This window comes from Rattus norvegicus, chromosome 12 (assembly GCF_021556685.1).
Source record: "Rattus norvegicus strain SHRSP/BbbUtx chromosome 12, alternate assembly SHRSP_T2T, whole genome shotgun sequence".
NCBI lineage: Eukaryota > Metazoa > Chordata > Mammalia > Rodentia > Muridae > Rattus > Rattus norvegicus.
The window spans coordinates 47,552,557-47,579,126 of NC_141545.1; the positions used below are offsets into that span (position 1 = coordinate 47,552,557).

The 26,570-nt window shown below is 47.2% G+C and overlaps 1 protein-coding gene across 3 annotated transcripts in view; it reads left to right on the plus strand.

Annotated features, from left to right (window-relative positions):
• The first annotated feature begins 14,337 nt into the window (after positions 1–14,337).
• Tmem233 (transmembrane protein 233) overlaps positions 14,338–26,570 on the plus strand; it is a 50,382-nt gene continuing 38,149 nt past the window's right edge. For 2 of the 3 annotated variants that reach the window (XM_087579323.1, XM_087579322.1), the window contains exon 1: positions 14,338–14,685. In XM_087579323.1, coding sequence (XP_087435449.1) covers positions 14,422–14,685 — 264 coding nt within the window. In that variant the 5' untranslated portion in view covers positions 14,338–14,421. 3 annotated transcript variants of the gene reach the window in all.

Genomic DNA, 26,570 nt, shown 5'->3' on the forward strand with positions numbered 1-26,570 from the left:
GGGTTGGCTCCCTGCTCAGTAGCAGACTCCAGACAATGGCCAAGTTAAGGCAAACTTTCCCAAGGAGTTGGAGTTTGATCTATAGTCTCAGGCTAATCACTGGGAACCAGTGACAAGAGACGAAGTCATCTGGTGAGGTCCCTAGCACTGTCTGCTTAACCACCGGTTAAACAATCTGTCTGCTGTCCTGGGATCTGCTTGTCTCTCTCTCTTAGAGCTCGCGAAATAAATTTTCCTTTCAATAAGTTTCCCAATGTCAGGTTTAATCACACTCCAGATCTGACAGCTGATTAATGCAACTAATTAGCACAAAAGAACATTAATTAACCCATCTCCAAATATAGTTTAAAAACACTTCAATGATATTCTGATGTTCTTGGAATAAAACCCAGACCACACCAGGACTGGAAAAACATGACTTAAAGCAGCCACACTCATCTGTCCTGCTTTATCTTTCGATGGTCTTCCTGGCTGTCACTGACTACCTACCAGAGCTTGATGGTAAGACCCTGTTGCTGAAGGAAGCACACATTCTAGTTGTAAGTTAGAGAGAGATCAAGTTGGTGCTAGCCAAGAACATCCTTCGTGAGAGCCAGCTTTCAGATTACCAGAAAGTACCAGGGTGGGGGGAAATATCAACAGTCAGCTATGCAATAGTGTTATGAATGTTACAGAGATAGCAAACCACTCCCTAATTGGATTTCAGGCTCACTCCATAAGAAGGCATATGTCGGATACTATAAATCTGGCCAGCAGCCTGTGGTTGAGGAGTTCACAGGTCCCAAGGATAACCCACAATTATTATTCCCCTAAATTAACCGTATCAAATTGTCCTCTAAATTGTGACCCCTCTACCCACAGATTAATGTAGATCTCGGATCTCATCAAAGAGGTTGCTTTGCACAATAGGTAGTGGTTAACACAGAAACTCACAATTCAAAGTGCAGGGAATCAAGTATCTGTGGAGTGCTGGACCACAGGTGGGAGATCCATATGACCCTTCCAAGGCTCACAGACCATCAGAGCAGAGGGGGAAGAAACATTTTAAGAGCCAGAGATCAGGAAAGACTAGACTGCAGCAGTGCCTTCTGGATGTGACTGAACCTCTGCAGTCATGTGGTTGCCTGCACAAGATCAAGCTAGTCACCAAACTTCATGGAGGAAAAGGGGACTCATGAGCCCCTGTCCTTAGACGTTATTAACAACGGGCAGCAGTAGTTAGTAAAAGCATATTTTAAAAACCCCAGTACAGGGTTTCTTCCCACCTTTGACCATTTATGTTCCCAGAGGAAAGATACACACAGTCTTATATTTTTAAATATGCCTTAGGCAGTGCAATACCCGGCAGCTACCTACCCTCCATGCTGTTAGAATCTACTTTCCTACCAATAACTCCAAGTTACTACTTATTAACTTTTTTTTCTTTTTTTTCTTTTTTTTCAGAACTGGGGACCGAACCCAGGGCCTTGTGCTTGCTAGGCAAGCGCTCTACCGCTGAGCTAAATCCCCAACTCCTTACTTATTAACTTCTATATTCCATCTGGGCTGCTCTTAACTCCACTTGGCCAGCCCGCATGGCTGAGTTTTAATGGCCCAGCTATCACCTTGTGCCTCTCTCCTCCTCTCTCCTGCACATTCTTCCTCTTCTATGGTGGTTCCCCCCTCTCCTTTCTCTTCCTTAGGTCTCTAGCCCAGAAACCTAAACCTTGCCTATGGCTCTTCTCCCCAACTATTGCCTATTGGCATATTTGTTTATCAATCAGAACTAACCAGGAGCAGGGTTCCTCAGTGTCTTGTGTTTGGACTCTCATCTTTGGGGTAAACATTTTGAGGGGGACCCACATTATCATTAGAATGTAAGCAGCATTGGGCCAACCCACTATAGGCAGCTTCTGGGAGAGAAAGTCAGATCTCTTCAAGAGTGTGGTCCCCAGTAGGTCAACTACATGCTGGCAGATAGCACCATCCCCATGACTACAAGGGCAACACAGATTGAAGTCAGTGGGTTCTTTAAAGAAGACACAAAGGGAGATGGGGAGGAGCTTGCAAGAGTTGTCAGGATAAGTAGACTGAATATGGTCAAAATACATTGAATGAAATTCTCAAAGATTAATAAAATGGGGGCTCAAGAGACGGCTCAGGGGTTAAGAGCACTGACTGCTCTTCCAGAGGTCCTGAGTTCAATTTCCAGCAACCACACGGTGGCTTACCACCATATGTAATGAGATCTGGCGCCCTCTTCTGGTGTGCCTGAAGACAGCAACAGTGTACTCATATATAATAAATAAATTAATCTTTTAAAAAAGATTAACAAAATATGTACAAGGAGGCAGAAAGATTATAAGAGCCAGAGGTGGTAGATGGCTTTAAGGAGATCGTGTTCCCTGGATAAAACAGAGCAGATACACATATGAACTCAAAGATTCTGACACCATGCACAAAACCTACAAAGCTGAAGGCAGACAAAATCTTAGCCTAGAGTAGGGCACTAGGTATGAAGTCCCACCCCTTGCCTATGGGATGTTGGCATTTGATTGATGGAGGACTTTTCATTTCCTTCAATGAAGTGACAGCTCATACATTGACCACACTCCAGGGCAGGCCTCATGCCTATGAATAGTAACACAATCTGGAATCCATCATCTGTTATTAAATAGGAAGGAAAAGAAGGAGGAGGAGGAGGAGGAGGAGGAGGAGGAGGAGGAGGAAGAGGAGGAGGAAAAGAAGAAAAGGAGGAGGAGGAAGAAGAAGAGGAGGAGGAGGAAGAAAAGAAGAAAAGGAGGAGGAAGAAGAGGAGGAGGAGGAAAAGGAGGAGGAGGAGAAAGAATATAAAGTTGGGTGGAAAAGGATGTGGAAGAAGTTAGGAAAATTTGGAAGTCTCAAAAAATGGATAAGAACATTATAAAAACATCTTTTATGAGACAAACCTTTATTTACAAAATAGGCCATAGTTTGCAGGCCTTTATTGTAGGGCATTAATGGTGATTATTCTGGAGCAGAGAGAAGAGTGGAAACAGGCAGAGAATAGCTAAGTCAATTGGTGTGTTTCTCTAACTGCTGTATATAAAGCACTTGCTCTAGTTTGTACAGTAAGTGTCTCCCAAAGACCCATGCAGGATGTGTGGGCAATCTGGCTATGACAGCTGTCCCTCCACTGATTGCCAGGGTTGATGTGGCTCATCTGGCTGGCCAGGCAGGTGTCCCCTCCCTCTCCCACCACTCTACGTGCATCCCCTCCCAAAGCTGACTGCTTGGTTGAAGAGGACGACTTACCCCAGTATCCAAGCCAGCTCAGTCAGTCAACAGGGTCTTGAGGGATGGAGTGGGGATTAAAGAAAGAAAAGACAATTAGATAGTATTATAGTATGACCCCAGCAAGTGCTAAGGTGGGTTTCCTTTTTCTTCAGTCTGCTTTTACACCACTCTAGGTACATGCAGAGAGTAGGGTCAGTTCTAGGTCAAAGACAAAGTAGTCAAGGAACAAACAAGGCATAAACAAACATCCCATGGTATTCAGGGACTCATCGAGATGATCGAGCTTTTGAACCTACTTTCTTGTCCTAGCCCAATATCAAATTCTTGCCAATATCCTTGAAATGACACCAAGCTCTCTCCACACCCGGAATAGAGAAGGACCGTTCTTGGGTCAAGGGTAAATGAGTGCTGTGCTCCCCTGCTAGAATATCCAAGCAAGCTCTCAAGGTCCAAAGGCCCATGCATTGTGGTTTGGTCCTCAGTGTGGCATTATGGAGAGATGGCAAAACCCGTAAGAGGTGAAGCCTCATGGGAGATGTTCAGGAAGATGAAGATATGCAATCAAAGAGGATTGTGTTGTCCAGTCTCCTCCCCCTCCCCCTCCTTCTCTTCCTCCCTCCCTCTCCCCTCCCCCTCCCCTCCCCCTCCTCCCCCTCCCCCTCCTCCTCCCTTTCGCATCCATTCCCATGAGATGAGTGGGTTTGCTTCACCACACATTCCCATGACTCAATAGATCCATTCCCTCGGCAAGGTGCCCTTGGCTATATAATAAAACTAGTTTATAGACCGATTATCTTGGGTATTTGTTACTGAGACAGAAATCTCTCAGCTTTCTCTCTGTTGCTGTGATAAGCCACTCCAACCAAGAGCAACTTAGGAAAAGGTTTGTTTCATCTTACGCATCCACGTCACACTCCACAACTGAGAAAAGTCCTCACAGGAACCCAACAGCAGGCTGCTTGCTATTCTGTACAACATTACCAGGGAAATCACAACCAGAACAAGAGCCATGGAAGGTCCTGCTTGCTGGCTTGCTCTCAGACATACGCTCAGCTAGCCAAGGGAATGGTGCCGCCCACAGTGGGCTGTATCCTCCCACATAAATTAATAATTAAAACAATCCCCCATAGATATGCATATAGGCAAATCTGATCTTGGTAATTACACAATTAAGACTTCTTTCTTAGGCAACTCTAGGCTGTGTCAAGATGACAGTAGGATACCAGGATATAGTACTCCTTTCTATCCATACTGCACTATCTTATCTTATACCCTATATCATACATTATAAGTATCTTGTCTGTCTAAAAGCATAGGAATCATGAGTCTCTTCCTCTTTACTATGACTGTCGCCCAAAACAATACCTGGTCAAGGTAATCAAATAAATACCTTTAGATGAGTAAGTAATTAATATAATAACATAGTGACAAAGATCCAGAAGAGCTGGTCACCTTGGGTTATATGCATCAAGTAATGTGCCCCAAATGCAGAAACCAAATGTCCCCTCCCTGAGTCACCCTTAAGTACAATTCTCGTTGATTCCATTTCTCTCCTCCAAATGCCTCCTCTGCATCAAGCTCACCCATCCCTTACCCTCAAGCGTCCACTATCCATTACTGCAGGTTGTAATTCCCCACACGACTCACAGCCTAAAAGGCTGTAAGTGGTTTGAAGTGCAAATGTTCCTTTTTTTTTTTTTTTTAAATAACTGTTTCCTGGGACCTCTCCCCTATCTTCCCAGTGTGGTCAGCCTGAGAACCCTGCTCTGATGTTTCACCCAGAGAAGCCAAGGCAGGGTCCTGGGTAGGGTAGTTAGGAAAGAAGGGTAAGGAAAGGGAGGAGGTGAGTCTCTGAAATTCCCCCTACCCTCACTTCTAACACAGACGGGAGCACTCTCTGACTCCTAACACAGATGGGAGCACTCTCCGACTCCTAACACAGATGGGAGCACTCTCCGACTCCTAACACAGATGGGAGCACTCTCCGACTCCTAACACAGATGGGAGCACTCTCCAACTTCTAACACAGATGGGAGCACTCTCCGACTCCTAACACAGATGGGAGCACTCTCTAACTCCTAACACAGATGGGAGCACTCTCTGACTCCTAACACAGATGGGAGCACTCTCTAACTTCTAACACAGACGGGAGCACTCTCCGACTCCTAACACAGATGGGAGCACTCTCCGACTCCTAACACAGATGGGAGCACTCTCCGACTCCTAACACAGATGGGAGCACTCTCCGACTCCTAACACAGATGGGAGCACTCTCCGACTCCTAACACAGATGGGAGCACTCTCCGACTCCTAACACAGATGGGAGCACTCTCCAACTTCTAACACAGATGGGAGCACTCTCCGACTCCTAACACAGATGGGAGCACTCTCTAACTCCTAACACAGATGGGAGCACTCTCTGACTCCTAACACAGATGGGAGCACTCTCTGATTCCTAACACAGATGGGAGCACTCTCTGACTCCTAACACAGACGGGAGCACTCTCCGACTCCTAACACAGATGGGAGCACTCTCCGACTCCTAACACAGATGGGAGCACTCTCCGACTCCTAACACAGATGGGAGCACTCTCCGACTTCTAACACAGATGGGAGCACTCTCCGACTCCTAACACAGATGGGAGCACTCTCCGACTCCTAACACAGATGGGAGCACTCTCCAACTTCTAACACAGATGGGAGCACTCTCCGACTCCTAACACAGATGGGAGCACTCTCTAACTCCTAACACAGATGGGAGCACTCTCTGACTCCTAACACAGATGGGAGCACTCTCTGATTCCTAACACAGATGGGAGCACTCTCTAACTCCTAACACAGACGGGAGCACTCTCCGACTCCTAACACAGACGGGAGCACTCTCCGACTCCTAACACAGATGGGAGCACTCTCCGACTCCTAACACAGATGGGAGCACTCTCCGACTCCTAACACAGATGGGAGCACTCTCCGACTCCTAACACAGATGGGAGCACTCTCTAACTCCTAACACAGATGGGAGCACTCTCCGACTCCTAACACAGATGGGAGCACTCTCCGACTCCTAACACAGATGGGAGCACTCTCCGACTCCTAACACAGATGGGAGCACTCTCCAACTTCTAACACAGATGGGAGCACTCTCCGACTCCTAACACAGATGGGAGCACTCTCTAACTCCTAACACAGATGGGAGCACTCTCTGACTCCTAACACAGATGGGAGCACTCTCTGATTCCTAACACAGATGGGAGCACTCTCTAACTCCTAACACAGACGGGAGCACTCTCCGACTCCTAACACAGACGGGAGCACTCTCCGACTCCTAACACAGATGGGAGCACTCTCCGACTCCTAACACAGATGGGAGCACTCTCCGACTCCTAACACAGATGGGAGCACTCTCCGACTCCTAACACAGATGGGAGCACTCTCTAACTCCTAACACAGATGGGAGCACTCTCCGACTCCTAACACAGATGGGAGCACTCTCCGACTCCTAACACAGATGGGAGCACTCTCCGACTCCTAACACAGATGGGAGCACTCTCCGACTCCTAACACAGATGGGAGCACTCTCCGACTCCTAACACAGATGGGAGCACTCTCCGACTCCTAACACAGATGGGAGCACTCTCCGACTCCTAACACAGATGGGAGCACTCTCCAACTTCTAACACAGATGGGAGCACTCTCCGACTCCTAACACAGATGGGAGCACTCTCTGACTCCTAACACAGATGGGAGCACTCTCTGACTCCTAACACAGATGGGAGCACTCTCTGACTCCTAACACAGATGGGAGCACTCTCTAACTTCTAACACAGATGGGAGCACTCTCTAACTCCTAACACAGATGGGAGCACTCTCTGACTCCTAACACAGATGGGAGCACTCTCTGATTCCTAACACAGATGGGAGCACTCTCCGACTCCTAACACAGATGGGAGCACTCTCCGACTCCTAACACAGATGGGCGCACTCTCCGACTCCTAACACAGATGGGCGCACTCTCCGACTCCTAACACAGATGGGAGCACTCTCCGACTCCTAACACAGATGGGCGCACTCTCCGACTCCTAACACAGATGGGCGCACTCTCCGACTCCTAACACAGATGGGAGCACTCTCCGACTCCTAACACAGACGGGAGCACTCTCCGACTCCTAACACAGATGGGAGCACTCTCCGACTCCTAACACAGATGGGCGCACTCTCCGACTCCTAACACAGATGGGCGCACTCTCCGACTCCTAACACAGATGGGAGCACTCTCCGACTCCTAACACAGATGGGAGCACTCTCCAACTTCTAACACAGATGGGAGCGTTCTCCAACCTTGTTCCCCATGAAAGAAACAGTCAAATCACAATAAAATAGCAAGGTCATTAAAAATGACTAAGCAGAGAATTGTGAGAGATTGGCACTGGGTTATAAAGATTCAAGACAAAGACTAGTGTGTATGCTTCTATTGCAAGGGAGCAAGAAAACGTGCCTAGAAGGGTGATGGGGAATGTAGGGGCAGCTATGGCCGGTGTCTTATAGCATGAGTGATTTCTGCCTGTCCAGTTCTCCCACCAGAACAAGCATCTTAGCCCTAGCCCCAACCCTGCAACTTCCCCTTACCTCTGGGACCTTACCTAAGTCTTCCTCCCTGGGACTCTGATGCTCCATCTTTAAGAGGGACACTCACCATCTACCTCACAGAAGCTGCAGTGGGAACCCAAATGAATGCACCCACAGACCACACTGTGCACACAGTTGGTACTCAGTAAACGTCAGGTCATTCACAAGTATTGAGCCAGCACCGAGAGTTTGAGCAACCCCTCAGTGCTGTTCCATTGGACTTCTTGTGATAATGGGCTCATCCTGAGTGTCAGAGTGTGGTCCATGGCGTAGGGGTTTTATACCATCCGATCAGCGAGAAGAGCAACGAGATGGACAGGCACTTTGTTGTTTAACACAGCGGAGGGCCAACGAAGGAAGAAGTATGGTCTGAGCGTTCGCAGGTTTGGTTTTTATACTCCACTGTCGTCCTGAACCGATTCCACTAAAATGCTCGGTTGAAGAAATCACATCGGGAAGCCTCTTCGCCTTCAGAGTCCTTTTCTCTCAATGCTGCTTTGTTTCCCCCTCATGAAAAGTTGTTGGAAACTGGAAAGGTATTCTAATAATATTAGCCAAAAAGGCACTGTTCTCTTGCAGAAAGCCCCTGAGACCACGGCAGTTACTTTACCACGACTAAAGCCTGGTGCTTGAGCTAATGTGAAATTTGGCAACAAAAACGTTTGACCTCTTAGACTATTTCCTAAAGATCTGGACTCTCGCATTTCGTAGCTCAGCAGATTCCTGGGGCTCGGACTATTGCTCGCGTGCTCTCTCTCTCTCTCTCTCTCTCTCTCTCGCTCTCTCTCTCTCTCTCTTTCCCTCCTTCCCTCCCTCCCTCCCTCCCTCCCTCCTTTTCTTCTTCCTCCCTCTCTCTCCCTCTGTCCCTCCATCCACCTCTCCCTCCATCCTTCCTCTTCCCCTTTCCTCCTCGCCCCCACTCAACAGCGCGCACAGAGTCTCCACGTTCTTGGTCTCTGGCGTCCTAGTCACGTCTTCTGCCTGAAACTCCGACTCCCGCTACACACCCACAATTTCAGTACCAACCAGTTGCATATCGGGGTCCTCCTAGTGTGGAACCATGACGTCCGGCCTCTGAATTCTTCTCTTTTCATCTCATCCCAAGCACCTCCCTCCTTTCCTCTGCTGAACCAACGGTCGTTTTGTTTATCCTAGAGGTTTTCTGCGCACATCTTACTATGGCTTCCCAGCCGACCAGTCTGTGCTTTCCTCGCCCTTATAAAAGCATCCAGGTTCCAGCCAGCAATCCCTGCCCAAGCTCATGCAAGCCATCCTGACAAAACAAGGGTGGGAAGGAAATAGACACGGGAGAGGAGGAGGACCGTAGGGAGGAAGGTGATTCAGAGAGGACAGCGTGTGAGAGGTGATTAGGGGTAAATAGATGGAAATGCATTGTATATATGTGAGAAACTGTCAATAAATAAATGTAAGTTAAGGGCTCTTGCCGATCTTTCAAGTTCAGTTGCCAGTACCAGTCTCAGATGGCTCACAACAGCCGGCGACTTCAGCTCCAGGAGATCCAACCCATGGGCCCCTGCACGCATGCGCAGTGCACGCATGCGCACAGATACACAAAGGCACATAATAAAGAATAAAAAAAATTTTTTTAATGTTTTAAAAGATTGACATCTGTCCTGTAGGATCACGAGCCACAAAGCAATTACTACAAACGCAGATGCGCGGGTACTAATGACGCTCACTGCATGGACTGGCTGGTTTTGTGTGTCAACTTGACACAAGCTGGAGTTATCACAGAGAAAGGAGTCTCCATTGAGGAAATGCCTCCATGAGATGCAGCTATAGGCATTTTCTCAATCAGTGATCCATGGGGGGAGGACCCAGCCCATTGTGGGTGGGGCCATCCCTGGGCTAGAAGTCTTGGGTTCTATAAGAAAGCAGGTTAAGCAAGCGAGGAGAAGCAATCCAGTAAGCAGCATCCTTCTACTGCTTCTGCGTTAGCTCCTGCCTCCAGGTTCCTGCGCTGTGTGAGTTCCTGCCCTCACTTCCTTTAGTGATGAACAGCCATGTGGAAGTGTAAGCTGAAGAAACCCTTTCCTCCCCAGCTTGCTTCTTGACCATGAAGTTCAGTGCAGGAATAGGAACCCTGACTGACACCCTGCAGTTTTTCAAAATGGCAACAATGACAACAATATTAAATACTAAAACAACCCAGCCCTGGTGACCTGGTGGCAACAATAATAACCCAGGTGGCCGGTGGGAAATCACGGGACAAGGACAACACCCCCAAAGGGTGTGAGTAGTCAGGTTATACTGAGTGAGGAAAGGGAGAAGGGGAGTGCAAATCCCATTCTAGTGAAGAAGAAAAAATGCAAGCTAGCAGGGGACAGACTGTGGTGTCCCCAGGGGTCTGTGGCAGTCACTGTCTATGGCAGTCACTGCTGGGCCATACTCTTCTTTCTTCTGCAGCTCTTTCTGTCCCTGGTTGTCTAGAATGAATCCATTTCACATCTAAATGGGGTGGCCTCTGACTCTCTTCCCTGACCTTGAATCTTCTGCCTCCTACCTGGACTCCCTGGTTGGGTCTTAGTGGAAGAGGGTGGGCCTAGTCCTGCTGGGACTAAATGTCCCAGGGCAGGGTGGTACATAAGCGGGGGTGGGGGGTAACTCTCCTTTCTCTGAGAAGGGGAGGGGGCAATGGGAGGAGGGATCTGTAAGGGTGGGAGTGGGCTGTGATGGGGATATAAACTGAATAAAAATAAATTATTGAGAAGAAAAAAATCTCAAGACAAAGATCGGGAAGATGTTTTGTTCCACTGGGATCCAGGCTTTTCTCTCCTCCATCTGCTGGGAAGCTGCTTTCTCCCCATGAATGGCTCCTTAAGAGGGGAGGTGGTAGGACATCTCTAAGCTATCAGCCAGTAGGGTTCATCCAAGAGCACCAAGCTGAGCTCTCAGAAGAAAATTAGCAGCGAGGAAATTAGACCTGGAAAGCCCAGCTGAGTGGTCTAATGTGTATCCCTCAAGAATCCGCACTGTATACATTATATTTTCTGGTGTGAGTCACTTGCTTCTCAATTTCGTTTTAAATGTTTCAAGTCATTACAGTTTCACTGCTACACTTTCCACCAGCCAACGAGCTCTTAATCCACCCTCCCTAAGAAGAGGAGAGCAGTACCACCAAGCTTCAAACATGCCCATCAAATGCTGGAGAAAATACCTTAACCCTTCTTACAACCCCTACACCCTACATGAGACTTCTTACCTAAGTTATCCTAGATTTTCACATTTGTGAAATGGACATCTAACCGTCTACCTAATGGAAGGCTCAGGGACAGGAGCTGGGGAGAGGTTCCAGCAGTTAGGAGCACTTGCTGCTCTGGTAGAGGACACCAGTTCTGTTCCCAGCACTCACATGGGACAGCTCACATCCACCTGTAGCTCCAGTTCCACCCCCAACCCCTGCAAGGGATCCAACACCTCCTCTGTGTCGTACACACACAGGTATCCATACATGCACATAGGCAGACAAACACACACACACACACACACACACACACACATACACACACACATAAATCTTTTTTCAAGCTGTAGGGATTCAATGAGTTGGTGGTATAAAGAATTCGTTGTGTGCATACAGGAATCACTCATTCGATGTTTGATAAATCTGGTAAACTAGACAGTTGCCTGGGAGAGGCAACAACCTCTTTGTTTCTTTGTATTTCCCTAGCTGGTGCTAGTGGGTTAGATCTGATGGCGGATTGGTGAGCTTGAAAAGTAAAATTCCACTTGTCATCTAAACCTTGAGTTTGGTCGCACCAGGAAATTAACCACCCTCAGATCACAGAATGGGTACCATGGAGTCTTCCCACTGTTCTTCAAAGCCAGGACCAGGACACCAACTGTAGCAAAGAAAGACAGAGGACAGGCTGAAGAGTCCTGTTTGAGGCAGAATCGATAGGGTTTGATGAATAGCCCTCGGAGAGGCTGAAAGAGAAGAATGGAGTCTCCAAGCACCTGACTTGGATGATTAAATACACTCGGATTCACTCAATGAATTATCTACTGTGTGCTTGCTATGGTCTGGGTGCTGTCCTGGGTGCAAGAGAATCAAGGTCCACCAAAGAGGAAGAAAGAACAAGGTCTGCTCTGTGGAACTTCCTTTCTAGCTGGAGAGACCAACATAACAGTCAAGGAAAGGAGGAAAGAAAGTATCCAATTGCGACAACTTAGATGAAGGAAGTAAACAAAGTTAATGAAGTGGAGAGTAACAAGAGAGAGTGTGTGTAGGATAAGATAGTCCCCTCTGAAGAGGGAGTCCATGAGGGTCTGAAGGAGACGGAGCCATGGAGCCCAGGGTGGGGTGGGGCACCAGGCCGGGAGAGACTATAGGGTAGGAAAGGAGCTGTGTTTGATGAGGAGGAAAAGTCGATGCAGCTGAAATATGGGAAAAGAGGAATGGACTAACCTGGGAGAGGCTGGGGAAATAAACAGAAACAGTTGAGGTTGAGCCTTGAGAAGCAGGTTCTGAGGCAGATCTCGAGGGAGGGAAATCTCCAGACTGAAGATCCAAGGCTAAGACCTAAAAATCCAGAGGTGGTGTTAGGATTGGAGAGAGTGCCTCATTTATAGCAGAGAGTTTTCAGAAATACTAATTTCTCAGGCACCCAAAATATAGATTTCTAGATACGGAACTGCCTCAGACTGGAGATCCGTTTTTCAATGCTCTTTGGTTCACTCCATCAGGGCTGTTTCTTCTCTCTCTCTCTCTCTCTCTCTCTCTCTCTCTCTCTCTCACTCACTCACTCACACACACACACACACACACGCAAGCATAAAACTAAATGCTGGACATGCACATAAAACAGCACACCATAAGTGAGCATTGTGACCCTCACACATAAAATAGCTATGTTAATAAAACGTCACCAAACAGTGACTGGACCTACTGCTGGTAAGACCTGACTAAACTGACAGATAAAGCAAGGCTGTCTGAGAAGAATATTCTAGGCAAAGGGAACAGCCATGATAAAAGCCACATGGAAGGCTGGGTGTGCTAGTACACATATAATCCCAGCACATGGGATGTTGAGGCAGAAGGATTGCTGCACATAGGGGGCCATTCTAGGGTGTGTGTGTGTGTGTGTGTGTGTGTGTGTCTTTATATACATATATATCTATAGATAGATAGATTGATTGATTGATTGATTGATTAATAGAACATAGGAAGACTGAATTCAATCTTTTGGTTTACCCAAATTCAGTTAACCAAGCAAAATAGAGAAGAGAAGATGAAGAAGAAAGGACCATTTTATCTAAGTGTTCATCCAGCAAGCTTGCACTGGGTGCTGTCCCTCATACTAATACAAGGAGTCAAAAAATATGATTTCTCTGTCTCTGTCTCTGTCTCTGTCTCTGTCTCTCTCTCTGTCTCTCTCTCTCTCTGTCTCTCTGTCTCTCTCTCTCTCTCTCTCTCTCTCTCTCTCTCTCTCAATAAACAGGTAATCACACCCAAATAGGTATGACCCCATGCCACCATGCTGTAAGCAAGAGCATCCTAGACAAAGACGTTCACATTCTGAGAAAGCTACCACAATGAATGATTAATACCTTTGAGGATGGTGATGTAATTGCTTTGGAAACAAGGTGTGTTGGGGTTATTATTATTTTTATGGTCCTACCAAGCTCTGAATATCTGGATTTCAGAGGAAATATCTGTAGCAGTGAATCCTGGGTCTGAGAGGCGGTCTAATCACTTCTATTCTAAGAAAGCAGAATCCTGAAAATTGGTAACATTTATTGAGCACATATTGAGCCTGGTTCAATGTTCAATCAAATGACTTCCTTGCTATTTCCAGGGGAGGCAGGGAGCATGACCCCGCCTTTTTCAAATGCAGAAATTGGGTTAGGTGATGGGGACTTTCTTTCCTACAACCAAGCTCCATCTGGGCAGAGTGATTTTCTTAGGGATAGTTTTCATCCTAACATTCGCTGCTTTCTTTGCCCTAGGGCCAAAGTGAATCCTTCTCTCTTTTTACCCCATCTGTCTGTCCAGGATGTTTGTACCAGCCAAAACCACCTGGGAGTCTTCCTCTGGGCCACGAAGTAGAGAGATTTCAGTCTCCTGTGTCTCCTGGGAGGCGAAAGAAGTGGAATATAAAATGTTTTATCAGCTGGATGGGAGAATCTCATTCCTTCTAATGATTTACATTCGGTGATATTTTAAAAGGTGAGATAGTCCTTTGCAGACTTAAAACTTAAAAGGTCTTGCTCCCTCCTTCCCTGAACTCTTACTTGCAAACTTCTCAGTGTGAGTGGGTTCATGCATCCACAGAAGGGTCTCTACCTGCGAGGGAACTCAGCGTGTCAGCCGCTCCTCGGCCTCCCAGGGTGACCGGCTCCCTCCCCCTCCCCCACTTGCTTTCTCCCTCCCTCCCTCTTATGGGGAGGCTCCTGGCTCTTGGCCTAAGTCCCTGAGCCCAGCCGCGTGCAGGCAGAGGACTGACCTACGCAGTAAGAGTGAAGTCTCATCTCCCTTGAGCCCGGAGCTGCAAGCTTTTCAGAGCCTCTCTGCTCGCCATGAACCGACAGCCAGAGCCCCAAGCTGCGCGAACGGTGCGCTCCTCGTCCCTCCCGGTGTCACCGACTTCGCCCATGTCTCAGTATGCTTCCCGCTCAGACTCTAAGGGAGCTCTGGACAGTAGCAGCCCAGAAGTCAATACAGAAGATGACAAGACCGAGGAGGACATGCCTGCGCCCAGTAACTATCTGTGGCTCTCCATTGTTTCATGTTTCTGCCCAGCGTACCCGATCAACATCGTGGCCTTAGTCTTCTCTATCATGGTGAGTTGGGTTGGGACCAAAGGCAACTGCAAAGGGCGGTGCTGCCTTTCCACGCTTTTCCCAGGACCGTCAGCGCTAACCAAGCCTTCCCCAGACCCAACTTTGCGCTTCTCTGCTCCGACGCTCCCACCTCCAAGTTCATTGGACGCTCGGCTTCTCCTACTCCCACTGCTTTCCTAGAACTTCAACACTCTCGCCCTGACAAGCCACAGTGCACCCCCATGCTCTGAGCCTGCAGGTTCTGTGTCCTGCTGCATCCCACGAGTGGCCACACTGGGTGCCCCTGCCCTCCAGTGCCCAAAGCTGCCTCTATGTTTGCAAGTTCTTTCTGTACAGTGAACTGGGCACTTCCTCTCCGAGCCCCTCAGGAGATTCCCACAGCTCCTCCCTGAGCTTGCCCAACCCTCCACCCCCGACCCAGCATGTTTTCCCTAGGGTCAAAGTTCCTTCCTGTTTCTTGCTACACCCAGCAACCCCTACCTTGGCTCTCTTTGGCGCCAGCCCTCCAGCTCTCTGCGGGCTACCACCCAGGACACCACCATAGGACTTTCTTGATTGTACCCTGTGCTCTTCTCAAAAGGGAAAGGCCTGCTTGCTCTCTCCCTCAGTTTGTCCTAATCTGTCCCCATTTTGCTGCACTCAGACCTTGTCTGACTTTCCCAGGAACCTCTCTACCATTCGTTCCTACCCCAGAGTCTCCGGCCAGTGCATTTGATGATTCCTCTATAGAGCCATGTATGCCCTGGGGCTCAGCTCTGCCACCTTCTTCAATGCTCCCAGCAACCAGCTCCTCCCTTATTGACTGGAGCAGCTGGTCCTGCCATGGTGGCAGAGTGAAACTCACCCAGACACTGCCCTGGGACAACCCCGGCCGTTGCAGAAGTTGTGTGTTCCCTCCCCCAAGGCTCTCCTGCAGCTAACTAATACAACTTCCACCGAAGAGAGGTCTCCTTCAAGTGGGCTAAGGTTCCAAAGCCTGCAGGTATGCCCCCCCCCACTGGCAAAGCCTCTCCTGGGTACAGCAAAGATTCCGTTGGCACCCACTCACTGCCTTTCCCCAAACCTGGCTGTCTGCACCAGCATGCAAGTGTGCAGCGCACGGTTCAAATCCCAGTCTTACCACGTGCAAGCCCTATGGCGTCCAGAAATCAGTGCAGATCTCTGTACCTTGGTTTTCTTTGTACAATGGGAATTGTTGTGGCCATATTTCTGGGAGATTGTAAGTATTAATTTGATAAATGTGGTGTGCCTAGAATGATGCCAAGTATTGCAGCAGCAGCAGGAGGAGGAGCAGTAGCAGCAGCAGCAGCCGCCGCAAATAATTTTTTGTTCAAGTGTCACTTCGCGAGACCTGTTTAAAAGTTTAAAACCAAAGCCCTTCCCAAACTGTAGGTACTGGTCCCTATAGTGCAAAGCACTTCAAAGACGTTTACGTTTTTATTTGGGGGAGCACCAACAGCCCAGGAGTGGGAGTCAGAGGACGACTCTGTAGAGTGACTTCCCTGTCATCTTCCACCTTTCTGCTCGGTCACCAGGCTTGCACAGCAGGTGCTTCCGCTGGCTGGGCCACCTCATTTTTGCTTTTTAATATGTCCGTTATCTCGGTCCCCTCCTTAACACAGCCTGCAGGCTCTCTGAGGGCAGGGTTATTTGTCTGTTTACTAGTAGGCCCTGCGGAAGCAGCCACAAGAGAATCTGACGCGTAGATAATCTCAGGAAATACTCCAAAATGAGCGCATGCATGAAGGCAGGGTTGATGGCTTCACCCGTCCAGTTTGCTCCTGTTTCAAAGTCCCGGAAGCGGAAGTTCTATCGCACCAGTTTCTGTAAGATCAACCAGCAGACTCCGGCACCTCCTTCCTCCCCGAGTATCGGATCCCGGGTCTGTTTTTATTTTCAGAGAGTCTAGAGGAGTTGTGGGCTGCCAGACTCTCCCAGCGGCAGAGTCTCAAGCTGGCACTGATGCCCGCATTCCATTCCCGCTTATTCATGAAGCAGCTAATTTGCCCTTCCCCAACGCTGCTTAGGAAAAAGCAGTACGGAAGGCTTTCCCCCTCCCTGGTCCCAAATCAGCCACCACTCCAGCTTGTAGTGGCTGGGGTATCCTGGGGGACAGGGCTTCTCTACCTAATCCCTTCATCCCCCAAGCTTTTCTCAATGGCTTTACAGCATGACCCCGGCTGACTGTCAGACACAAAACGCTTTGGGAAACTTCTGAGATTTTTTGTTTTTGTTTGTTTTAAAAAGTTTTGGTTGCTCTTCTGAAGAGAGAGCAGGGGAGGGGTGTTGGGGTGCCCTGCTGTTGTTTGCTTCAGTTTGGGGTTTTAACTTCATTTTAGTCTTATCATTTGTTTGTGTGGGTGTGGGGGGTTCCTGTGTGTGGGTGCGCATGTGGGTGTATGGGTGCGTGTTGGGAGGGGGTACATGTGTATAGGGGGGTACAAGTGGAAGAGCTCCTGCCCCCACTTGTATATAGAGGTCAGAAGACAACACTGCCGAGCTGCTTCCTCCATCTGCCTTTACGTGGGTTCTGGGGATTGAACTCCGGTCTTCCGGCTTATGCAGTAACAGCTTCACCCACTGAGCCAGCTCCATTTTGTTGTTTTGTTTGTTTGTTTTGGGGCTCGGAGTTTGTTGGTAGCTGTGCTGGTCGTAGTGTTTTGAGGCAGAGTTTCACGTTCTAGCCCAGGCTAGTTTTGAACTTACAACCCTCCAGCCTTGACCTCGTGAGTTGCTGGGTTTACGGGTCAGAGGCATTGTACCTGGTGTGTGTACATTAACAAAATAAGTCAGGCCAATCATGTTAAGCCTGCGGTATTACCCCACGTGTGCAGCAAGCATTACACAGATGGGTAGATGTGGCATCTGGAGATATCGTATTTCATGTATGGAAACAAGCAGAATACCAACACAATTGAAGGCAAAATTGTAAACAGCATCTCCCAAACACTTGCTGTTGCTCCTCTGAAAAGTACAGGAAGCCGTGGAAGCCGCTTCTCTTTCCAGTGGGAGCTTGACACATTTCGATACAATGATTCCAAAGGGTGGAGAGGAAGAAATGCAGGGGACTGGTGAGAGTCCTGAGTATGTGAGTTGTTGAAAAGGGACAGGAATTTCATTTATTCCAAGGCCAAAGGCGCATATCTAGCGACATCATGCCTTCTGGCTGGTATGACATCATAAGAGTACAGAGAGTAAAGTAGACCCCAGATGGACTGGCTTGAATAGATCCGCTCTCATGAATTCTCATCTTTGATCTTATGACTGGATTCATCCACTCATGAGGGTAACGCCCCGGTCACCTTCTAAAAGCACAGCCTCCTGATAACTGGTAATGGGGACTGAATTTGAACATGGGAGTTGATGAGACACTGTATTCAAACCGTAACAGCAATTGTCCAATCCTGTTCCAGATGCACAAGGTTTAGGGCTGTGTTCCAGTCTCACTCGTCTATAAATGTGTGACAATTCAGCTATAGGTCTGGGGATCTCGGCTAGGAGCTACACGGTCCCCATAAAAATATTCGGGACTGTTGGGGAGCATCTCTAAGGGCCATGGTGATTTGGAGATGTAGAGCATTGATAAAAAGAACCCAAATGCAAACGCCCAGCAATGCTGTAAGGCTTTCTCCCCCTGAACTGACTTATCCCAGGCTCCAATAGCGTCCTACTCATTTGCTTTCTGTTTCTGTGATAAAAACGTTCTGACCCAAGACAACGTGGGAAGAAAAGGCTTATTTCAGCTTGTAATTCACGATCCTCCCCCTCCTCTAAAAACAGAGCCGTTCAAGTCTGTCACAGCTTCATCTCTGTTGCTGTGATAAAACACCCTGATCCAAAAGGATTATTTGGCTTTGATTTCCAGGTCATCATCTATCATTGAGTGGGGTCAGGGCAGAAACTCAAGGTAGGAACCCAAAGGCAGGGCCCATGGAGGAGTGCTGTCTGATGGCTCTCCCTGGCTCATGCTATGGGAACTTTCCTACAGGGCCTAAGACCTGCCTAGGGATGATGACACCTACAAAGTGCTGGGCCCTCCTACATCGAATAACAACCAAGACACTTCCCCACAGACACACCCACAGGCCAAATGGATCTGGGTACTTCCCCAGTTGAGACTCCCTCATGTGATTCTAGGCCATGCCAAGTTGACCACAAGTAATAACAGGGATACATTGTAATAAATAATATGCCCTATAGCAGAAGTTGACATACACATATCTATATGCTGCAAATAACAACCAGTTCCCAAAATGGTTAATGAAAAAGAAAGTGAGCAATGTCAAAACAATCAGTGCCTGTGTTATAAAGCTATGCCCGAGGAGCGCCCTACAGTGTAGAACTGCGTGTTGGAGTAGGTAGTTGAGGATAAAACTACACTGAAAACACACAGAAGAGCGTCCAAGCTGTGGGGATGTGTGTTCTTCCTACACCCATGTGGAACCAGGGAGTCCTGGGTTAATGACACAACACCCCGCAGGTAAGACACAGACAATAACGGTGCTGCGGAAGGGCTTAGCATCCCACCATCATGTGGCAGGAGCATGGAAATTCTCAGTCCGATGAAAAAGGGATTTGTAACCTGTATTCATCTTGGAGGGTTTTTGCTGTGTGATTCTTCATGGGGTGACAAGAACAGATGTCTGTTTTCCGCAGACAGGGCACCAGTGACAGACAAAAGAGATAATTCCATCCAGGGGTAGCTTGGTGAGTCATTGAGTTTATTTGGGGTTACATACAGGAGTAAAGGAAGGAGTTATTTATGGGAGTAAGGGAGGAGTTACTCACAGGAGAAGAGGGAGGACTTACAGGAGCAAGGGGAGGACTTACAGTAAGGGAAGGAGTTACAAGAGTAAGGGAGGAGCTACTCACAGGAGTAAGGGAAGAGTTACTCACAGGAGTAAGGGGAGGACTTACAGGAGTAAAGTGAGGACTTACAGGAGTAAAGTGAGGACTTACAGGAGTAGGGGAGGACTTACTCATAGGAGTAAGGAGAGGAGTTACTCATAGGAGTAAGGGAGGAGTTACTCACAGGAGTAAGGAGAGGACTTACTCACAGGAGTAAAGGGAGGATTTACAGGAGTAAGAAGAGGACTTATTTACAGGAGTAGGGGAGGACTCTCTCACAGGAGTAAAGAGGGGAGTTACTCACAGGAGTAAGGGGAGGAGTTACTTACAGGAATAAGGGGAGGAGTTACAGAAGCAAAGGTAGGATTTACAGGAGTAAGGGGAGGATTTACAGGAGTAAGGGGAGGGTTTACAGGAGTAAGGAAGGACTCTCTCACAGGAGTAAAGGGAGGAGTTACTCACAGGAGTAAGGGGAGGAGTTACTTAGAGGAATAAAGGAGGACTTACAGGAGTAGGGATGACTCAAAGGTAGCTGCATCACTGAAAATCCCTGATTCTCCCTCCTCCCTCAAGGAGAAAATGTTTCAATTGGGAAAAAGAATCAGTACCTACCAGATATACCCCAAGAATTCCCCTCTAAAAGGAGGTACTGCTAACCTGCACTAACCCAGGCTAACACACACTAACCCGTGCTAACCCGTGCTAACCTGCACTAACCCACACTGCGTTTCCACATGAACTTGAATACAGCGCCTTCCTCAATGCAGGTGCAGCCGTGCACCAGGGCACACAGCTTGGCAAACAGAGCACAGGCTGGTTCTCAGGTTTCACTCTACAGCCTCCATTTTATTTCCGCCCAACCCAGTGGAAAGGAGCCCCAAACTTCCTCAGCCCTGGAGAAAGAATGCTTGCCAAGTCAACAAATATTTCTATGGTAGACCTTCCCCAGGCACCAGAAGCTTCCTTTGTTTCAGCTCGAGAAGGCCAGCAAGGTCTCTCTGTGTCTGTAGATCAGGAAGCCATGAGGTCCTCATTGGTGCTATAAGGAGAATTTGGCGTCTGACTCAGAAGGCTGGAGGTGTGTCTACACTAAGCCTCCAGCCTTCCTGACATCCTGAGGCATTAAGTTCTACAGCTGATCTAAATGGCCACTGCAGTCACGGACACAGAACAGTCTGTGGCTTCTGACGGGAGGGTTTGCAAGCGTCTTTCACCAGAACCCCTCTCTCAAACCTCCAGAGCCTCTCTGCAGACTCCTGTGAGGTTCGAGCAGTGCTGCTGGCTGTTTATGGCTCCATCTAAGTATCTCAGCCTTTCTCGAGCTTGGGGTTTTTTAACCCTGTGAGATTCGAGGCTGTAATGGCACTTAGTCAAAGTGTACTTGTGGAGATTAAAAGATAAACATTTAAACATTTCCATTTACTACCCAGAATGCAAGCAGAAGGCAGTACCATGCTGTTCGTGATGCTGGTGACAGTATTGACTATTGTGATGGTGCTGGTCAGGATCGTGGTCAGGATGGTGGTGATGGTGGTGATGGTGGTGGTGGTGGTGGTGATGATGGTGGTGGTGGTGGTGGTGATGATAGTGGTGATGGTGGTGATGGTGATGGTGGTGATGATGATGGTGGTGGTGATGGTGGTGATGATGATGGTGATGATGGTGGTGATGATGGTGATGATGATGGTGGTGATGATGGTGGTGATGGTGGTGATGATGGTGATGATGGTGGTGGTGGTGGTGGTGTCTATAGACCAGAGACGTAAGGTATTACCTTTCCCAATAGAAATTTCTCTGTTGGGGCTGGGGATTTAGCTCAGTGGTAGAGCGCTTACCTAGGAAGCGCAAGGCTCTGGGTTCGGTCCCCAGCTCCGAAAAAAAGAACCAAAAAAAAAAAAAAAAAAAAAAAAAGAAAGAAATTTCTCTGTTTTGCTTTGTGACCAGCAAATCTGATATTAATGACAGCAGTGACATGCCTCCTGAATAAATATTTCCTGCAGCCTAAAGGTAAATGTTAAAGCAAACATACACTCATGAGAGAGGAAGACTTCATCTCCATGCAAAATGATGAACATTCTTGTTTTTCTTCCTTTGATGTGAACCCGCTTCAAATGCTGGTAGAGGAAAGCCATCAGTGCCCAAGACAAAGTGAGAATGCAGGGAACCGAGAGATACAGGGATGGTTTAGCACCGACTGACTGTATGCATTGTGCGACCTTGAGACCTAAATCCTACAGAGTGGCCAAGGAGAAAAAAGTCAAATTTCCCTGTAAAACCCTAAGAAAGAGTCAGAAACTAGAAGTGTTGACAAATATATTGCCTTTGAAGGCAATTTTTTAAATGGTAGGGCTGAAGACAGGAGGAGTCTTTGAAAGTACGTTCCAGAAGTGGATAGGGAGCTAGAGAGAGGGCTCAGTGGTTGCTTTTGCGAGGGCAGTAGCTCAATTTTCAGAACCCATGTGGCCGTTCACGACTCCCTACAAATCCAGTTCCAGATTATCTGACACCTCGTTTGGATTCCAAAGGTGCCAGGCACTCCCCTGGGGCATAGATGAACATGCAGGCAAAAGTTTCATACATGTAAAAATATAAGCAAATCTTTCAGAAAGGGGGAGGGAGCCAGAAGATATAATGGAACCATTACCACTCCTATGATGCCAGGCAACTACGTCCTCAGTAACTGTCAGAAAAAGGATTTGCTTCCCAGTAGCATTAAGCAGAACATGTCCAGACACAGGTCAGTGCAGAGAGTAGAGTCAGGGAGCCACCTGAAAATGAGACTAATGGGAACTCGCTGTGTTCAACAGGAGGCTCTTACTCCCACTTCACTGATCAAGGGATCAATTAAACTGATCTAGAAACTTCCTTACAGACCTGCCAAGGGTTCTATCTCATCGGTCAATCCTGAATACTATCAGGATTGACAATCCATAGATATCATCATAGGAGTCCCCCAGAGAAATGATGGCCCCCACATCCAGTCATGCCACCGGCTGCCCAGCCATTGGTAAGCTTCACTGATCAAGGGATCTGGCAACCAGGGGGGAGACAGGGGAACGTCTCTCCAAGTTCAAAAACTAAAGTGTGGAATTGTGTTACGAACTGATCTTAGTTACTATAACCAATACCTTACGAGCATAATCTATGGAAAGAGGGGCTTATTGTGGCTCCCAGTTGGAAGACACATCGCTCATGGAGGAGAAGCTAGGATGGGAAGGACCACACTGTGGCTACAGCCAGGAAGCAAAGAGCAGCCAAAGCCCAACCCTCAGCTTGCTCTTGTTTAAATGCAGTGCAGGACCCCAGCCCATGAGGAAACGCTGCCTACTGTTAGGGTTAGTCTTCCGGTCTCTGCAGCTGGTCTTTGCTACTTTGTGGATCTTCTTCCCACCCTTTACCCCACCCCAGTTTCATCCCCTAACACTAGACACTAGGTAGGAGAGAAAGGAGAGAGAGAGAGAGAGAGAGAGAGAGAGAGAGAGAGAGACAGAGACAGAGACAGAGACAGAGACACAGAGAGAGACAGAGACAGAGAGACAGAGACAGAGAGAGAGCTGAGTCTACTTTCTTTCTTCTTGTTTCTTCTTTAAGCATAAATACTATCAAACCACAACCAGCCCTCCCCCCCAGGATAACCAAAAACCCACCCTGCCTATTGGGCGGTCTAGTATTTATATACTCTCTAAAAAGTTCCCAGAATTCCAAATATCACACAATCATGGAATCTTGATAGAATCTGGCAAAACCCTGCCTCTGCTAGAGCACGAGGCAAATCATAGTCTGCAGGTGCTGTGAAGCAGCCCCACATCTCCATTGTGGTAAAATGAACACAATCTTACAATATTTCTGTGTTTTTTAAAGAAGCCAAAAATTCCAGAATTCTCATGATACCTCTCAATTAAACTGATCTAGAAACTTCCTTACAGATATTCCCAAAGGTTCTGTCTCCTTGATCAATCCTGGATGCTATGAGGGTTGACGATCAATAGTTACCATCATAGGAGTCCCCAAGAAAAATGATGGCCACCACATCCAGTCATGCCACTGACTGCCCAGCCATTGATAAGCTTCATCCTCACGACGCTCCACTATAGAGAGGACCTAAAGCAGTTGGATCCATCCTGGCAGACAATAGGGCAGGAGCCACTGGGAGTTTGAGAGGAGAAATGGAGGGCTGTTTAACAATATGGAGATTCCATCCTGAAAATGGCTAAAATTCTGAAAATCTAGATAGACAGGGTGACAGACACCCTCAACAAAGTGGATGTGGCCAGTGCCCCTGAACTGTGTACTTAAAAAGGAGGTTAAATGGTTTTATAACTGTATGCATTTTGTCATGATGAGAGAGAGAGAGAGAGAGAGAGAGAGAGAGAGAGAGAGAAGAAATAACCCCCTCCATAAAAAGTACAGAAAAATCAAGATGAGACATTAAAATATGAGAATAGTCCCCAGAAATCTAGCAGTCCAGGAAAAGTTCCAGAAAAAAAATAAAAAGAAAATACAAGAGAATAAATGATCAAGTAAATACTGTAGGAAAGATTCCCAGAACTGAACACGTGAACTTCCAAGTTAAAAGCATCCCTCAGTATGATAGAATGATAGAAACAAAACATTCACAGATGTGCCATCTGCTGTAATCTCAAATGCTCTACTCTCCTGCAAACCACCAAAGAGAAGAAATAAGCCACTTAAGGATTCACAAGGACTTCAGAATTCCTGCCAATCATGCTGAAAGCATAATAATAAAACTAATAACAATAGCACAATAATGAACTGAATGACCTGAGAACCTGGAGGAGAACTATCCTCAACTTCATTCCAAGGCTATTCCAAAATAATTATTAGAGAAAGAGGATAAAGACATTTTCAGACATTTAAGATATCAAAAATACTGCCTGCCATACACCTTGTCTCAGGAAGTCATGATAAGAGGTCCCCGGCCTCCTCAAAGAGAATGAATGAAGAGGAGAGAAAATAACATTGCTGTGCTCTGAGTCTGACTTGTCCCCTATACTGGCACAGTGTGAGCCTTTGTTCCCCAGCTGATGGTGAACTTTAGGAAAGACATGGTACTTTCTGAGGTCAAGGCAATAGGTCATTGGGCATGGGCCTTCATAGGTTATAGGGACTCCTGGCTCCTGTTTTCCTGGTCTGCCATGGTGTGAACAACATCCACTACATACCCCGCCGCCATGAACAGAGCTTCACTTTCCTACCACGCTGGGCTGAACCTCTGAGAGACTGAGCCAAAATAAATCTCTCCTCCCTTGAGGCATTTCTAACAGGCACTGTGGTCAAAGCAATGAGGAAATAACTAGTATACATGGAATCCAGAAAAAAAATCCAATGTAGAAAGGAAACAAAGAGAGATACTACTGGAATCAAGAAAACTGGCTGTATAAACCAATAGAAGACACCATTGATAATGGATGCTTGGACCAAAGCCATTCACAGGAAGCCACAGACCTGCCCTGAGCTTGACCATACCCTCTCAGGATGACAAGATTTGGGGTCAGAAAGAAAATAAATATCCAAAGACAATGAGACAATGAGAACTGCATGTTCTTCCCATTTGGCCCAGAATCTACCAAACCAGGCTCTGCTTATCCATGAAAACTGCATTTCAGATGAATAGCAGTTCAGTTGCCTGGTCCACATGGCAACTTCCAGGACAGCCAAGGATAAGTAGAGAGACCCTGTCTCAAACACACACACACATACGCGCGCACGCACACACACACACACACACACTATGGACACCTGCCAGGCATGGCAGCACATGCCTTTAATCCTTTGCTGCCAGCACTAGGGAGGCAGAGGCAAGCAGATCTCTGTGAGTTCAAGGCCAGCCTGGTCTGCACAGTGAGTTCTAGTACACCTGGGGCTATATAATGAGACCCTGTCTCCAAAAAAAAGATTAGAAAGGAAGGAAGGAAGGAAGGAAGGAAGGAAGGAAAGAAAAGAAAAGAAAAGAAAAGAAGAGAGAAACCTAAAAAAATAAAGATAAAAAAGACCATGATTGGGCTGGAGAGATGGCTCAGTGGTTAAGAGCACCCGACTACTGGGGTTGGGGATTTAGCTCAGTGGTAGAGCACTTGCCTAGGAAGCGCAAGGCCCTGGGTTCGGTCCCCAGCTCCGAAAAAAAGAACCAAAAAAAAAAAAGCACCCGACTGCTCTTCCAGAGGTCCTGAGTTCAATTCCCAGCAACCACATGGTGGCTCACAACCATCTGTAAAGAGATCCGATGCCCTCTTCTGGTGTATCTGAAGACAGCTACAGTGTACTTATATATAATAAATGAATAAATCTTTAAAAAAAAAAAAGACCATGATCATCGTGACTATATCTGTGTCTGAAGTCTGAGGCTCTGAGAAACACATAGGTGGTTCTGGAGGATAAAGACCTTGTCTGAAGTCTGCCATCATTTGAGAGCTTTCCTCTAAACACACACTGACTACACACACTGACTTTATATAGCACTGTTCATTGTCCAAGCAGCTCCTGCCTCGTCATTGTTTCTAAAGTTTGATCACTGTGTGGGAGAGGATCAGTAGACATTGTACACAGGAACCTAGAATTGAGTTACTCTGGCAGTCCTTTTGGTCTGAGATCATCAGAGGTATGGAATACATACATTTCAAGATGGAGATCCATGTGTCTCTTCCGAAGAACACATGTTTTTAAGTCTTGTTTGGATTTACTGATGAAATGCTAAAAGAGGTGGGTTTGCCATAATTTACATAGACATTGATATACACATACTATGATGTAATATGTGTGTTTATATGTAATATATATGTGTACGTGTGATTGGGTGGTTGTTGAAGTTAGGTTATAGGGTCATGAAAATGCATTCTGTTATATGGCCAATGTCTTTATACCTTTGGGAGTACATGTAATAGAAGGAAAGGAAGGAGGATGGATGGACAAAGGTATTTAAAAAAAGGAAGACTGAGACTTCCTTCCAAGGGTATTAAACACTGTCCAGATGTTGAGCAAAATAAGACACTAAACAAGTCACAGGTAAGGTGGGGTCG